At 53.8% G+C, this 13,690-nt stretch overlaps 1 protein-coding gene across 2 annotated transcripts; it reads right to left on the bottom strand.

The window, feature by feature from the left end:
* Positions 1–2,353: 2,353 nt before the first annotated feature.
* Positions 2,354–12,858, bottom strand: CD3E (CD3 epsilon subunit of T-cell receptor complex). 2 transcript variants are annotated; one of them, XM_081099492.1, is made up of 9 exons: positions 12,685–12,858; positions 12,468–12,575; positions 10,398–10,418; positions 9,424–9,438; positions 6,914–6,937; positions 5,964–6,191; positions 4,527–4,694; positions 3,939–3,985; positions 2,354–2,934 (listed from the first exon to the last, which is right to left on the bottom strand). In XM_081099492.1, the coding sequence occupies exons 2-9, from the start codon at positions 12,514–12,516 to the stop codon at positions 2,878–2,880; spliced, it is 609 nt and encodes a 202-aa protein (XP_080955618.1). In that variant the 5' UTR covers positions 12,517–12,575; positions 12,685–12,858; the 3' UTR covers positions 2,354–2,877. The 2 variants fall into 2 exon arrangements, with proteins under 2 accessions (XP_080955618.1, XP_080955619.1); XM_081099493.1 differs by having other exon boundaries at positions 12,468–12,692.
* Positions 12,859–13,690: the final 832 nt, after the last annotated feature.

Genomic DNA, 13,690 nt, shown 5'->3' with positions numbered 1-13,690 from the left:
TTAGGTTGTGCCCCAAGGGGTCTGGAAAAAGGGAAGTTAGAAGTTACCCAGACATTTCAAGGATGTGTTATCATAGATGCAAAAAGACAGACAGGCTCAGTGAAGGTAAAGGCTGACCTTGTCAGTGAAGATACCGGCCTAGGACGTAACTGCCACCATCACTGCTTTTAGTTAAAGTGTAATTTCAGACCATCCTTTGCAGTTACTTTAGGTCTGAGTTTGCAAGCCCGCCATGCGGCCTCCCCTGAGCTGTCAGGTTAGCATGTGGCCCCTCTCGTCCACACCACCAGTGGCTTTTTCAGTCCTGGTCGTGCACACAAATAGCCCTGAGGTCACAGAGCTTTGTGAGTGCAGAGAGGGAGGGAAGGAAGAAAGCTCGCTGGCTTGAGCTGGATCGAAACCCGTGTCAGTGCTCGGTCTCTCTCCTCAAGCTGAGCCTGGGCCCTGGGAGGGGGAGGGGCCTCCCACACTGGCCTCAGGCTGCTGCAGCCCCTCTCACCCTCACTGGCAGCTGCAGCCCACATCCTGGCTCCTGCACCACAGCCGCTCTGGCTGCCGCCCTCAGTGAGAGCGTGAGGCTGCCCTCCCCCTTTCCTCCCCTCCCTCCCCACCGCTCCAGCTCTTTCTTTCCTTTTCTTTCATTTATGTAAACTTTTACCAACATTTAATAGAAATGTATCTGCTCATTTACAGTCAAATTAATCTTATAAGCACCATTTTTTTAATCAGCGCTTTCTGGAATGCCTTTTGTAATTGAAAATAAGGTTTTGACATCAAACTGATTGTATTAAAGAAATTGTTCCTTCATAATTTGAAGGTAAAATAGAAATGTGCCCAGGTCTCCCCACAGATTCTGACATCCACTGTTGAGCCAGGTGTGGGTCATCGCTACGATCCCGGGTGGAGGGGTCACAGTTGTGGGGTCACCGGACGATCCCGGGTGGAGGGGTCACAGTGGGGTGCAGCATCTGGGTCATGATCGCCCCCAAGGCTGTCCTCTTGGCATTGATCCATGGGCAGTGCTTTCCTCACACTCAACACTGAGCCCACACACGTGCCAGGCTCTGCTCTGGGCACGAGGAGCGCAGTCAGGATGAAGACAGACACCGTCTCTGCCCTCGCAGAGCAGCGGGCTGCTGCTTCTGCAGATGGTACGAGGCTCCAGGCAGGGAACGGCTTTACCTGAACTAGTGCATTAGCCTCTCAGGACGTCTGATGTTCAGAGAGAGGCAGGAGAGGGGAAGGGTGTGCCCAAGGTCCGTAGCAGCGAGGGCGCTGCAGCTGTGGAGATCTGTCTCCTCGCCCTGCCGGAGGCCGATCCATCCTTGCTGCTTGACACAGTCGCTGCAGGGAAGAAACACCTGCACAGCATATGTTTCAAGGGACCTCGTGTATATTGCATACGCCGCCCACTAGCCAGATCAACAAGGACAACCAAACCCCCGACTTGAGGACAGCTGGAATCCCTTGACTGAAGAGGCCAGCAACCTTCTACAGGACCAAGGCTCCTTGTGCACTCCATCCACTATGTTTATAGCTATGCTCGCTGTCATTGCTTGTCAGTCTTCTTCAGAGTCGTAAACAATCCAATCCGAGAGGTGGCCTCTGATTTACATGCGCTGTCATTTCACCTTCTTGGCGCTATGTGTTTTAACCAAGGTCACCTCTCCGAGAAAGGTTGTTTCCCCAGGTAGGGATTTTCCCCTGAAGTTAGGGAGGGAATAAAACCCCTTAACTAAATGCCAGGCGGGTAGTTAATCACTTTAACTACGAACAAGAACAATCACGCTTAAGCTACATAATCTTGACTCCCTGGAATGGAGATAAGAAACGCCCTAACCTTTGGAATAGAATTGATAGTATTAAAATCAACTGGTATAAATACAGATGTCACAAGACAATAAACACAGAACCTCGCTGGAGATCCTGGCTAGAGGAACCTGGCTATGATGATCACCTGAACACTGCCTCCGTGTCCTTCATTCTTCACCGACTCTGCCCACACCTGTGGGGAACCCCTGGACCTGCTGGGGCTGGATCCCAACACCGCCCCACCCCTGGCCCTGCACTCTGTCACCTGCTGCCTGCATCTGCCTTTGAAGCCTCTGCTTCGGCCTCAGCCACTGTAGGAACTGACCACTCTCTGCCACCTTTGATGTTTTTGCCCAAGAGAAGTGAGTCAAATGTTCTCTCTCTGGTTCCCTGGTGCCCTCTCCAAAGAGATGACGCCTGCCCCTGGGAAGACAGTGGTGCTGGGACCACAGGGGGGTCAGTCACAGGCAGAAGGACCGGAGCTGTTTCAGGACACAAGGCAGCCTCGAAGGCCTCCCAGAAAAGAGGACAGCGATTCTTTCAGCCAAGGGCACTTTATTTCTTCTCTCGCCCGCCCGCCGACAGGAGCCCAGCCTGTTCACCGGGATGGAAGTGACCCTGGCGGGGGCAGTGGAGAAGGGGAGAGGAAGCTCTGGGCCGGGCCCCCTGCCAGCGCGGACCCAGGGCACTCGCCCAGAGGGTCCCCCAAAAGAGAGCTGACAAACAGAACAGCAGGTGGGACAGTGAGGTTGGGGGCAACTTATACGCAGCAGCAGGAGGGCGCCGAGGGAACAGCCACAGAGGAGAGAGGAGGGAGTGGTGGCGAAGAGCAGACGTAAATATCCTGGCGAACGTGCAGGGTGATAGGTGAGTAGCGATGATATTTCAAAGAACAGCGAGGCAGCAATATCCTAGGCCTGCTTCCAGCAGAGAGGTTGGGGGGCCAGGCTGCAGGTGGGAGTTCCCTCTGGACAGGGGGACAGATCTCCTGGGGGGTCCAGGGTGGAGCAGGTGCCTGGAGGGGGAGGAGCCAGGCCTGGCCATGGGAGGCGGTGCTCAGGAGTGTCAGACGCCTCTCTGGTTCAGTCCGGAGTACAGCTCCCTCTGGCCTTTCCTGATGGGCTGTGGGGAAGGGAGCGGAGAGGGCGGTCAGCAGGGCAGGAGGAAGCCGGGCCTCCGAGGATCTAGCTACGGAGCAAAGGCAAGAGCCTTGGACCAGGCGCTGGGAGGCCGGCTGGCATTGCCTGGCAACAGCCTGGCTCTGGTCACTCCCCCTGGGAGTCAGCGTCCCCATCTCAACAATGAGAGTCGAAGACACACGCCCCAGAGCTTCGGTCAGAATGAAATAAAGTCACAGGAAAGTCAACACCATGTGCTTGGCTGGTGCCCAGTAAATATTTGCTGGGTGTGTTCAAGCCTGACAGCAACAGTGTTGAGCAGTGGGGAGTCGCGCACAGCAGCCAAGCAGAAGGACCCTGATGGCCGTCTGCTAGCCAGGCAGGAGCCCTTCCGCTGTCCAGTCAAGAGGCAGCGCAGGGCGCAGAGGCCGGGTGTCTGGCAGTGTGTGCGGGCGGGGGAAGCCGGGAGCTCTGTGTCAGGGAAGCAGTTGAGTCATTCAACAACTGGCATGACTGTGCTGGTGCCTGCTGGGGGAACACCAGCCCCGAGTTCATCATGCTAGAATTCACATATGTGTTATCCCTGGTGTGTCCCAGCTGATGGAGAAAGAAACCAGCCTGGCTGGTTTGACTCCGTGGATAGAACCTCGGCCTGCGGAATGGTGGGTCCCCGGTTAGATTCAAGGGCCACATACCCAGGGCGCAGGCTCAGTCCCCCGCAGGGGACCTGCAGGAGGCAGCTGGCCAATGATGCTCTTCATCACTGATGTTTCTCTCTCTCTCCCTCTCCCTTTCCCTCTGAAATCAATGAAAATACGTTAAAAAAAGAAAAAGAACGAGCTGGCTGCTCCGTGGGTGGGAACTGCGCCACCTGCGAGGGGCCCTGCCGCCCTGTAAAGGGGGGAGTGTCTCGGAGTCCGCGCGAGGGCGTGAAGGTGTGCCGGCCCAACGAGCAGTCCCACTGCGCCCGCTCCTCTAGGGAGACCTGTCCCCCTCTGTCCCTGTTACCTCATAGTCCGGATTGGGAACTGGCGGTGGCCTCTCCTTGTTTTGTCCTGTGGGGGGGGTGGGGTGGGGGGAAAGATCTGTTTTCATGCGGGAACGCCAGTCTTAGGCAATCAGACCAGATGGAGGATGGCAAACCCTGTGTTCCCTCCTCGCCCTCTCCCTCTTCCATTCAGCCGCCTCTCTCCTTTCTTTCTTTGAGCCCATCACGATGCCCCACTGCTCTTAACCAATTTGTGACTTTCCTCAGCTCAGGGTCCTTCCTCGATTTCCTTTCTCATGGAGGAAGGGAAAGGAAAAGGCGGGAACCAGTGTCCCGAGGTGTCACCCCCCCCCCCGCCCCCCGGCAGGTGGAGTCGGATTGTTCCGGACCCTGGACAGGCGCTGGAGGGAGCCCGTGCCCGTGCGGAGCTGTTTGCACTTTCCTGCGGTGGAAGGAGAAGGGCGACCTGAGGGTGGAAGCCTGTGTGAAGATCTCAGCAGCACAGTGTGTGTCTACAGAAGCCGTCTCGGCCGCTGTGGCTTGCTGCCCACCCTGCCCAGGCTGGACGCCCCCTCTGCGGCCTCTCCTCCCCACAACCGTGCTCTTACCACCGGGCCTGCCGCCGGCACCTGCGCCTCTGGCCATGGGCTTGGCCTTGGCCTTCCTATTCTTGCTCCAGTAATACACCAGCAGCAGCAGGCCCAGGGTGACGCAGATGTCGGCCACGATGATCCCAGCCACGGCCAGCACGTCCACCTCCATGCAGTTCTCACACACTGCGGGCGGGCGTGGGGAGGGGAGAAGTCACCGAGAACGGAAGACACGGAGACGGGGGAGGGACCGACGAAGCGGTTCTCCCTTCAAACCTCACACGCTGGCCACCGCTAGAGCCGAGCCTCCGTTCCGTATGTTTAGAGCAGGGGTCCTCAAACTTTCTAAACAGGGGGCCAGTTCACTGTCCCTCAGACCGCTGGAGGGCCCGACTATACTTTACATAAAACTATGCACAAATTCCTATGCACACTGCACAGATCTTATTTTGAAGTAAAGAAACAAACAAAACGGGAGCAAATACAATATTTGTATTTGCATGTGGCCCGCGGGCCGTAGTTTGAGGACCCCTGGTTTAGAACCACCACAAAGTGTGGCCATTACGGGGAGAAGCTCTGGCGTCAGGCAGTCTGGTTCAAGTCCCAGCTCCATTGCTCACTGGCTGTGAGAATGGTGAAGGTGCTTTCAACCCCCAAAGACTCTGTTCCCTCGTCTATATGGGAATAACATGATACTTCACTCGTGGTTGTTGGGGAGGATGACATGAGAAAAAAAAGTCTGCCCTGGCCGGTGTGGGTCAGTGGATAGAGCATCTGCCTGTGGACCAAAAGGTCCTGGGTTCAATTCCGGTCAAGGGCAGGTACCTCGGTTGCAGGCTCCTCCCCGGCCCGGGCCCTGGTCGGGCACGTGCAGGAGGCAACCAATCGATATGTTTCTCTCACTTCGAGTTTCTCTCTATCTCCCCCTCTCTCTTTCACGCTCTCTAAGAATCACTGGAAAGATATCCTGGGTGAGGACTGACAACAAGTCCCAGGCAGGTCCATGGTCTAGTGCTTGAAACTTAAGCACCGGTAAATGTTAGCTGCTGTCAGTTTATTCCGAGGCCTTCGTAGATGCCATTTTATTGCAGCATCTTTGCGTCTCTTCTGCAAACCCTTGGGAAGGACGCACACCTGCATAAAGCATCAGGCAAGCTCACACTGGGTGCCACCACCTGGGAGTGCTGCGAGGCAATGCCCCCTCCCGTCTCCTAAGAGTTGTAGGTGGAGTGCTGACAGAGCTTACCTAGACAGCCCCGCCCGCCCCCCCGCTTGGTGTTTAATCGAAGTTGCCGAAAACTTGGGTGCCTGAGGCCCAGGCAGTCCCAGTACTGAGTGTGGGAGAGGCACAGAGGGGCCGGGGCTGAGAGCTGGGTGAGGGGGGAACGGAGCAGCCCTTTGGCAATGGTCCTCCCTAAGGAGTCTAGGCGCGCTTGCGCTGGAGCCCTGCATTACCTCTTGCTTTCAGGTAGAGATAGTTGCCATTTTTCGAGTTGCCTCTGTAGCAGGTGTAATGACCACTGTTTTCCATTTCGGAGAAATTGTCTAGTATTAGGTGTTCCTCTTGCTGATCTTTTAGTAGTACACCGTTTCTTTCCCATTTTATTGGTTCAGAATCAGGGTCCTGTTCAGAACCAGGACATGTCACCTCCACCCTGGTTCCGGAGATGGAGACTTTAAATCCTGGGGAGGGAGAGAAGGAAGGGAAATCGGAAGAAGAAACCGGTAAGGGTTCAGGAAATGCTAAGTAGCAACAAAAGAGCCAACCAGATGCAGAAAGTCATCTGTCATTCGGGCCTTAGATTTTGTTGTCAAAAGGGAACTCTGCTGGCTGAAGGCCATGACAGCGGGGTTATGCCAAAGGGAGGCCAGTCATGGCTAGTGTGTTCAGTGGTTAGGGCGTCAGTCCACACATGGAAGGGTCTAGGGTTGGATTTGCTCCCTGTCCCCGGTTGAGGAGTGTGCAGGAGGTACCCGATCAATGTGTCTCTCTCACATCGATGTTTCTCTTTCTCTCTCCCTGCATCCCTCCCTCCCTCCCCTCTTTCTTTTCTCTCTGAAAAGCAACGGAAAAAAAATATCCTTGGGTGAGGATTAATGAAACAACAACAAAACCAACCCGCTCCCTTCCCCCCCCGCCCCCCTGCAAAACAGGGACTAGGGACTAGACAGCTTTCTGAAAGTGACTTTAGCATTTAGGTGTGGACACGGGGACTTGGGAAGGAGAAAATGGAAGCAAAGAGAGACGATGAAAGCCCCTGCTTGCAGTGCTTCTGAAACAGGAGTTGGGAAGATACTGTGGGAAGGGCCTCCGTTCTCAGGAGTATCTCTCATTCGACTCCTTTCCTTCTGTCCACACTGACGCGCACCCTTGCCAGGCACACCTCAGCGAAGGGCTCACTTACTCTTTAGAGGGGGTGAAAGGTCACCTGGAAGTGAGAAGAGGAGAGAATGGTCAGGAAATACCCTGGTTTAAGGTTAAGTTGTAGGTAACATTTTCCAAGTGAGACTGGACACTGTCCCCAGGGATTCCCACAGAGGCCCATCCTCAGGGTGCCCTGAGCCTTAAAGGGCTATATGTAGTTAGTCCATGGGGAACTTTACAGATACAACTCAGATCCATCAAATTGAGAATATACCAGTGTGTGCCCTTAAATTATGGGAAGCACTATATACATTTTAAGGGAATGGTTCTTCCAATAAAAAGTGGCTTTATTTTAAATGTTCCTGAATATTATCAACTCCCAATTATTTTGTTAGAGGGAGGACGACCGAAATCCCTATTGGGTTGGGGATCCAGCACATTCCCCACAGCGGGCGACTTCCCCCAGGGCTGCGGGGCTGTGGGGCTGCAGGGCTTGTTTCTTGAAAGACTTGTGGCTGGGACCCTGGCCTGCACTAGGCTGTGCTTTAGCCTGGAGAGGGCAGCTGGAAGAGAGGGGAGGGGGTGGTGCAACAGGACAGCCTGCTCGGCTGGTGAGGCTCAGTGGTTGAGCGTCGACCTGTGAACCAGGGGGTCACGGTTCAATTCCTGGTCAGGGCACATGCCTGGATTGCAGGCTAGATCCCCAGTGGCGGGCGTGCAGGAGGCAGCTGATTCATGATTCTCTCTCATCATTGATGTTTCTCTCTCTCTCCCTTTCTCTGACATCAATTAAAAAAAAATAATAAAAATATATATATATATATATATATATATATATATATATATATATAGAGAGAGAGAGAGAGAGAGAGAGAGAGAGAGAGAGCCCTCTCTCTGTTGAGTGTGTTTTGCTACAGGTGCTGCTGGGGACAGGGCCCTGGGCCGAGTCTGAAGTCCTGTGTTTGAATTCCAGATCTGCCTTAGGCTGTGACCAAGGGCAAGTCGTTTTAACTTCTCTAAGCCTCAGTTTCTTTCTGGAAAATGGAGCTAAAAACCCTCTACCTCACCAGTTACCTGTGAGGACTAGGCGGGTTATGGAACAGAGCAGACACGTAAGAACAAGGTGAGCTCTCCCCTCCTTCCCTGGAAGGTTCTGCTCCATGGAGAACAGAGCGGCTCTCTGCTGAGGCCCAGGGAATGCAAACAGGCCGTTCCCCACGGTTCTCCACCTGCTGCCAATGGGGAGTGGAGCACACCGACAACAGGCAGTGGTGTTATTTTGACTTAGGAATAATTTTTCAGCACTGCCCTTTTTTAGAAATGTTAAATAAAGAGAAATCATACATAAAATGATTTAAAAGGAAGTAGACATTTCACTGCTTGGTGTGTGGACAAGAAAGTGTAAAGAAAATGGTTCACAACTTTTATCGGCACAAATTCAGCAGCAGAGCCTAGACTTACACATGCTCACAACGGCCTGGATGTGCATGCTCAGAAGCAGGATCTGCTCACAAAGATTTATTCGCACCCAGACGCCGTGTTCATAGCGGCGGAGAACAGGAGCTTCAGGGTCAGCTAAGCCTGCATTTACACTAACCTCTGTGATTGGACTATTGTTTTCTAACCTTGGTTTTCTGTAGAATAGGGATGTTAGATGAGGAAATGGGTAAAATATTTAGGGTAATATCCAGAACATCCATGCTCAATAAGCTTCAATGCCCATTATTAGGCTGCATGCTTCCCATATAACAGCTAAAATTCACCAACTGTCTTCCCGAGCCCAGGTAATATTCTACGAGAATTACTCCTCAGCCCTCACAACAACCCTGCAAACCACGTTTCTTTCCACGTTATTCTTTCCACTTTACACATGATGATGCTGGGGAACGGAGATGTTTCATAAATTATTAAAGAAACCCAGCAGCCAGTCCTGCCAGGACTCAGATATGGCAGCTAACTCAGAGTTAGACTCTCCGTTCGTCCTGCGCAGTCCTCCCCTCTGCCTATAATACTCTTTCCCCCTAAAATACAAGCTCATTGTTTAAAACTCAGCTCAGGAATAGCCCCACTGGGGAGCGCTCCCCAGCGACTCTCTGTAGAGTTGGCCACCCCTCTTTTTATATTTTACTTTACTCCGCATCTGCCCACCTCATAGCATACAACGCACTATGCTACCACGAGTTTCTCTCTCACACAGGCCATTTGGTTCTTGAGGGGAGGGAATTAATGATGCATTTATGTGTCTGATCACTCATTCACTCAAAGAATATGCATTGAGCACCTATTTTGTGCCCGGCCAGGTGACTCAGACACAGTCTCTGCGATTTACACAAACGCTTGTGGTGGCTCTGACCTCACCCACAGGCATCTTCTTCCCGGAGTGTATGCTCAGGGACACACGTGACAGCAACAAGCCCACACGCCCCCTGAGAAAGGACCGCACGTTTCCTCTGGCAGTTCTGGTCCTCAGTGTGTGTTATGGCGATTGTCCCCCACGACCATTGGGTTCCACATTTGAAAAGGGGTTGTAAAGAGCAAACATTCTCTTACCAATTTCTGTATTCTCTGAAAAAGAAAGCATGAGAAACCATTAGTAATACTTCTAGCGACGGGAAGATCGGATCCTGCTCCCCTGGGCGAGGTCTCCAGATGCCCAGGGCTACATGTGAAAACGGTTCGGGGCCCTACGTCCTACATTGAACAACTGACGGTCATTTACACAAATGAATTCTGAGTGATCATTTCACAATTCCTATTCCAAATCATCACCTTGTACACCGTGAATGTCCACCAGCTTAGCTGTCAATCTGCCTGGAGAAAGCGGGAGAAGCAGGCCTAGCCCGCGTGCGGCGGCAGCGAGCCCCGAGGGGGTCTGCGCTGAACGGAAACCAAATCTGAAGGAAATCAACCCTGAACGGCAATAGCCTGCGGAAGGGGGGAGCCACCCTGGAACAGATCCATGCGTCGGACACCCCCCGTTTGTCAACAATGAACGTTAAAGCGTGCTGCACGGAAAAAAGAGAAAGAAAAGAAAAGATCCGAGGACACTGGCACAGCAGGCCGCACCGTGGCCGCCGGGACACAGCCGCGCGCAGTCTGGAGGAGCCGACTTACACTGGGACACGGGCTGCACTGCGAGCGCTGAGACCGGCAGCCCAGGCCAGGCCCACGCGTAAGCATGTGCACACACGCGCACACGCGCGCACACACAGAGTATTACATACCCTCCTCAGCACCTCACACCAACTAGGGAGCAAGCAATGAGATGGGTGGCACTTTCGCTCGATGTAATAGTCCTACCTGTTTCCTTCCGAATGGTCAGGACTCACTAGTTCCTACGGTCTCTGTGATCTCCCTCCCCCTGGCCACAGCCAGACCTTCTCCAGACTTCGGCAGGAAAAGCAAAGGACCAGGTGGCAGCAACCCCTGCTACGTGTGGGTGGAAGCCTGTGCGAGGCCAGCTCCCCTCACACACATGAAGACTGTGGGCGGATTTCATAACAAGGAAAGAACGTGTATCTCACCTTCTTGCCCCCAAGCGCCAACTGGAAAAAAATAAGAAAGCAGAGTTAGTCAGCGTGTGGTGCCTGCAGTTCCAGGCAGAGCGCCTGTCCTGCCTGACCCTTTCCAAACACCTGATCGTCCTGCCCACACCCTGTGGGTGAGTCACTCCTGTACCCCAACTCCTGGCCAATCCGGGGTGAAGCAGAGCGAGACAGCACCTCGCACTCAACGCGAAAACACAGTATTTGACAAACAGGAGGCAGACAAGGCCGGCTGCCTTTTGGGTGACGGCAGAACCGGCAGCCACGCCTTCAGGGTGGAAACTGGTCTCTGGCCCCGGGAGGCCCACGAGCTCTGGGGAGGGCGGCGTTGGCGTTCTCGTTCCTGCTCCTGCTGGGCGATGTCTCAGTGTTTCCGTTGGTTTTGCATTTGGGAGATGGACATGTTTGAGGCTCTGGTTACTCCCGGATGCAGCCTGTGCAGCAGAAGCCTGGTCCCTCCCGGGCTCGGCCCTCGCTCTGCAGTAACTGGGATTCGGCACCCTGACCAGTTGCCCTGGGTTTGTTTGCCTGAAGGTCTCTGTGTACCTGGCCCCTCTAACCCAAAGCCCCCACACTGGCTGAGACCACACCTCTGCCCTCTCCCACACCCATAGCAGGGGGGCACAGCCTCCTGGGGCCAAATGGCCAGGAGAGCGTGGGTCTTTGATAATCTCTCTCTCTCTCTCTCTCTCTCTCTCTCTCTCTCTCTCTCTCTCTTCCTCCTTCTTTCCCTTCCCCCTTCTTTCTTTCCCTCCCCCCCTCCCTCTCCTTTTCTCTCTGCAAAGCACCCTTTACCCTACAGGCCTCTAAGGGAAACACCCGCTACTTCCTCAGGAGCCACTCCTGCCCCTGACACTCAGCACGTGTCCCTGGGACCAAGACCAGAAGTGGACTGAGCCGGAGAGCCTGTTAGACACGCAGAATCGCAACCCCTATCCCGAGCCCCAGCCCAAGCTGCAGCCTAACAAGGTCCGGGCTGTGTGCACATTCGAGGCACTCAGGAAGGAGCAGGCCGTGCAGACCCCGCGGAGGTGGCTGAGGTGGGAGCCCCCTGGGGGCACTTCCCAGGGCCCTGAAACCAGCCTCCGGAGCCATCGCCCTCTGTGTGCAGCCACCAAGGGCGCAGCCTGCAGCCAGAGGCAGCTCCCGGGTCAGCTCAGCACTCCGTGGGGTTTTAAACAAGTTCTTTAACCTCTGTGAGGATCGGTTTCTTCATCTCCAAAATAGGAGGCGATGTTTACCTTCCAAGATGGAGGTGAGGATAACCTGGTTAACACATGTGAAGGTTTTTTTTTTTTTACAGAGTAGCTAGAACTCAGTAAATGGCAACCTTAAAGAAATGTATCTTATATGAGATACTAGAGCCCCGGTGCACGAATTTGTGCACAGGTGGGACCCCTTGGCCTGGCCAGCGGGGAGAGGGACTTCGGGAGGTTGGCTGTGGGAGCGCACTGACCACCAGGGGGCAGCTCCTGCATTAAGCGTCTGCCCCCTGGTGGTCAGTGCACATCAAAGCGACCAGTCAACCGGTTGTTTGGTCGGCCGGTTGTAACGGTCACTTAGACTTTTATATATAGAGATGAAAAACACTCTTGGTTATTTATCCATTACTCCGCTTTGCTTCACAAAGGACTACACAATGGAAAGCTCTTGAGTCACTGAAAACTATGGGGTGTTTTGCTGTCTCGTGGGAAGCTGGCTACATCCTGCACAGAGCTGGGGTTCAACCAGCCAGCATCCCCCCACCAAGGAGCACCCTCGGCTCTGCTCATTGCTTTCAAATCAGCTCCCAAGGGCTGGGAGTCCAGGGACAGGAGGAGCTCCTTCTTGAAGGCAGAGCCCGCTTTCAGGAGAGATGATCACCCCATTCCTTTCTTTGGCTGTTCCCCGATGGGTCTCTGAGGACCCGGCCACGTTTCCCTGTCAGCCTCCAGCCCAGCTACCGTGGCACACACAGCTCCTTACACCTCCAGTGCCTGACGCCCCTGGCACCTCTGGATGGCACCACGGTAGGCATGGGCCTTGCCCTTTTCGTTCAATCCTACTCACCGGATAAGAAGCAGAGCCCCAGGATGCGCCAGAGCTTCCCCGATGTCATCTTCCTCCCCCTGGACACTCACTGAACGGAGATGGCGCAGGCCCGCTGGCCTAGTGCTTCTGGAAGAGAAACCAAAGGCCTTTTGTGCAACCCCCCCTGAGGACGAGGAAAGGGGCCACTGCTCCCAGTGCTGGGCTGGGAAGGGGCCTTTGGAAGAGGGAGACGCACCATCACCCGAAGCAGGCACCAGGGCTGGGTGGGGAGGCAGGTTCTGAGCCGACACAGGAAGTGGGGGGGTGGGGAAGCCTTGGGCCTGCTGGGCTCAACGTCACTTGGAAACGGTTGGTGGAGGCAGAGGCAGCCACCTGTGCTGGTGGGGAGCTGGGCCTCATCTCTTTTCCCAGGACAAGCAAGAGGACTGGCAACACTGAGGGTGCGGTGAACAGTACATGCCATTTAGCTGCTGGGGCGTGGCATAGTGCACCCCCATATTGGAGACCCCTTCCCAGACACCCCTCCCCCAAACGAGTTGTGACAGGAAGAGAGGAGCTCTGTGCGGTGTGGGCTGGGAGCCTTGGGTGCTGTGATCTTACTGACAAAGCTGTTGGCTTAAAAACACATGTTGGTCTAAGACCATGAGAGGCCATTTTTTTGGCCTATAATATTTATAAAAATGCTTAAAAACATAAAATTCAATGTTGGAGAGGGTAAAGAGTGAGAATGTCAAAATCTGCTGGTGTGTCTAGACTAATATAGCCTTTCTTGATTGTTAACCATGCATGAATCACATGCTTATTCTACACCAGGCACCATGCTAAGGGCTTTACCAATATATATGATTTAATCCTCAAAACAACCTGTAAGGTAGGTATTATTATCCCTACCTCATACTCTAGCAAACAGATGCTCAGACAAGTGACCTAACTTGTTGCAGAGCTGAAATCCTAGGAGGTGCTTCGGCAAAATCATTTATTTAGTCAATATTTAATGTCTCCTGTGCTGTAGTGTATGCAAGGTATTAGTCACATAGCAGGAACATGCTAGCTAGTTCTTGTGGAGAATGAAAAGAAGTGTGGACACTAAACAGATTATTTCAGGGGATTGACAATGAGAAAGAGAAAAGATATGCCGTAGGAGTGATGGAAGGGACCCTAACATAGTCCAGGAGGCAGAGAAGGTCTTGAGGGTGACATCTGAGCTGAACTGTGATGGGTGAATAGGAGTGAACCAGGTA

This window comes from Myotis nattereri, assembly GCF_964212035.1.
Source record: "Myotis nattereri genome assembly, chromosome: 9".
NCBI classification, from domain to species: Eukaryota; Metazoa; Chordata; class Mammalia; order Chiroptera; family Vespertilionidae; genus Myotis; species Myotis nattereri.
The sequence above is the reverse complement of the archived record's forward strand: the minus strand, read 5'-3'. Positions and strand labels throughout refer to the sequence as shown.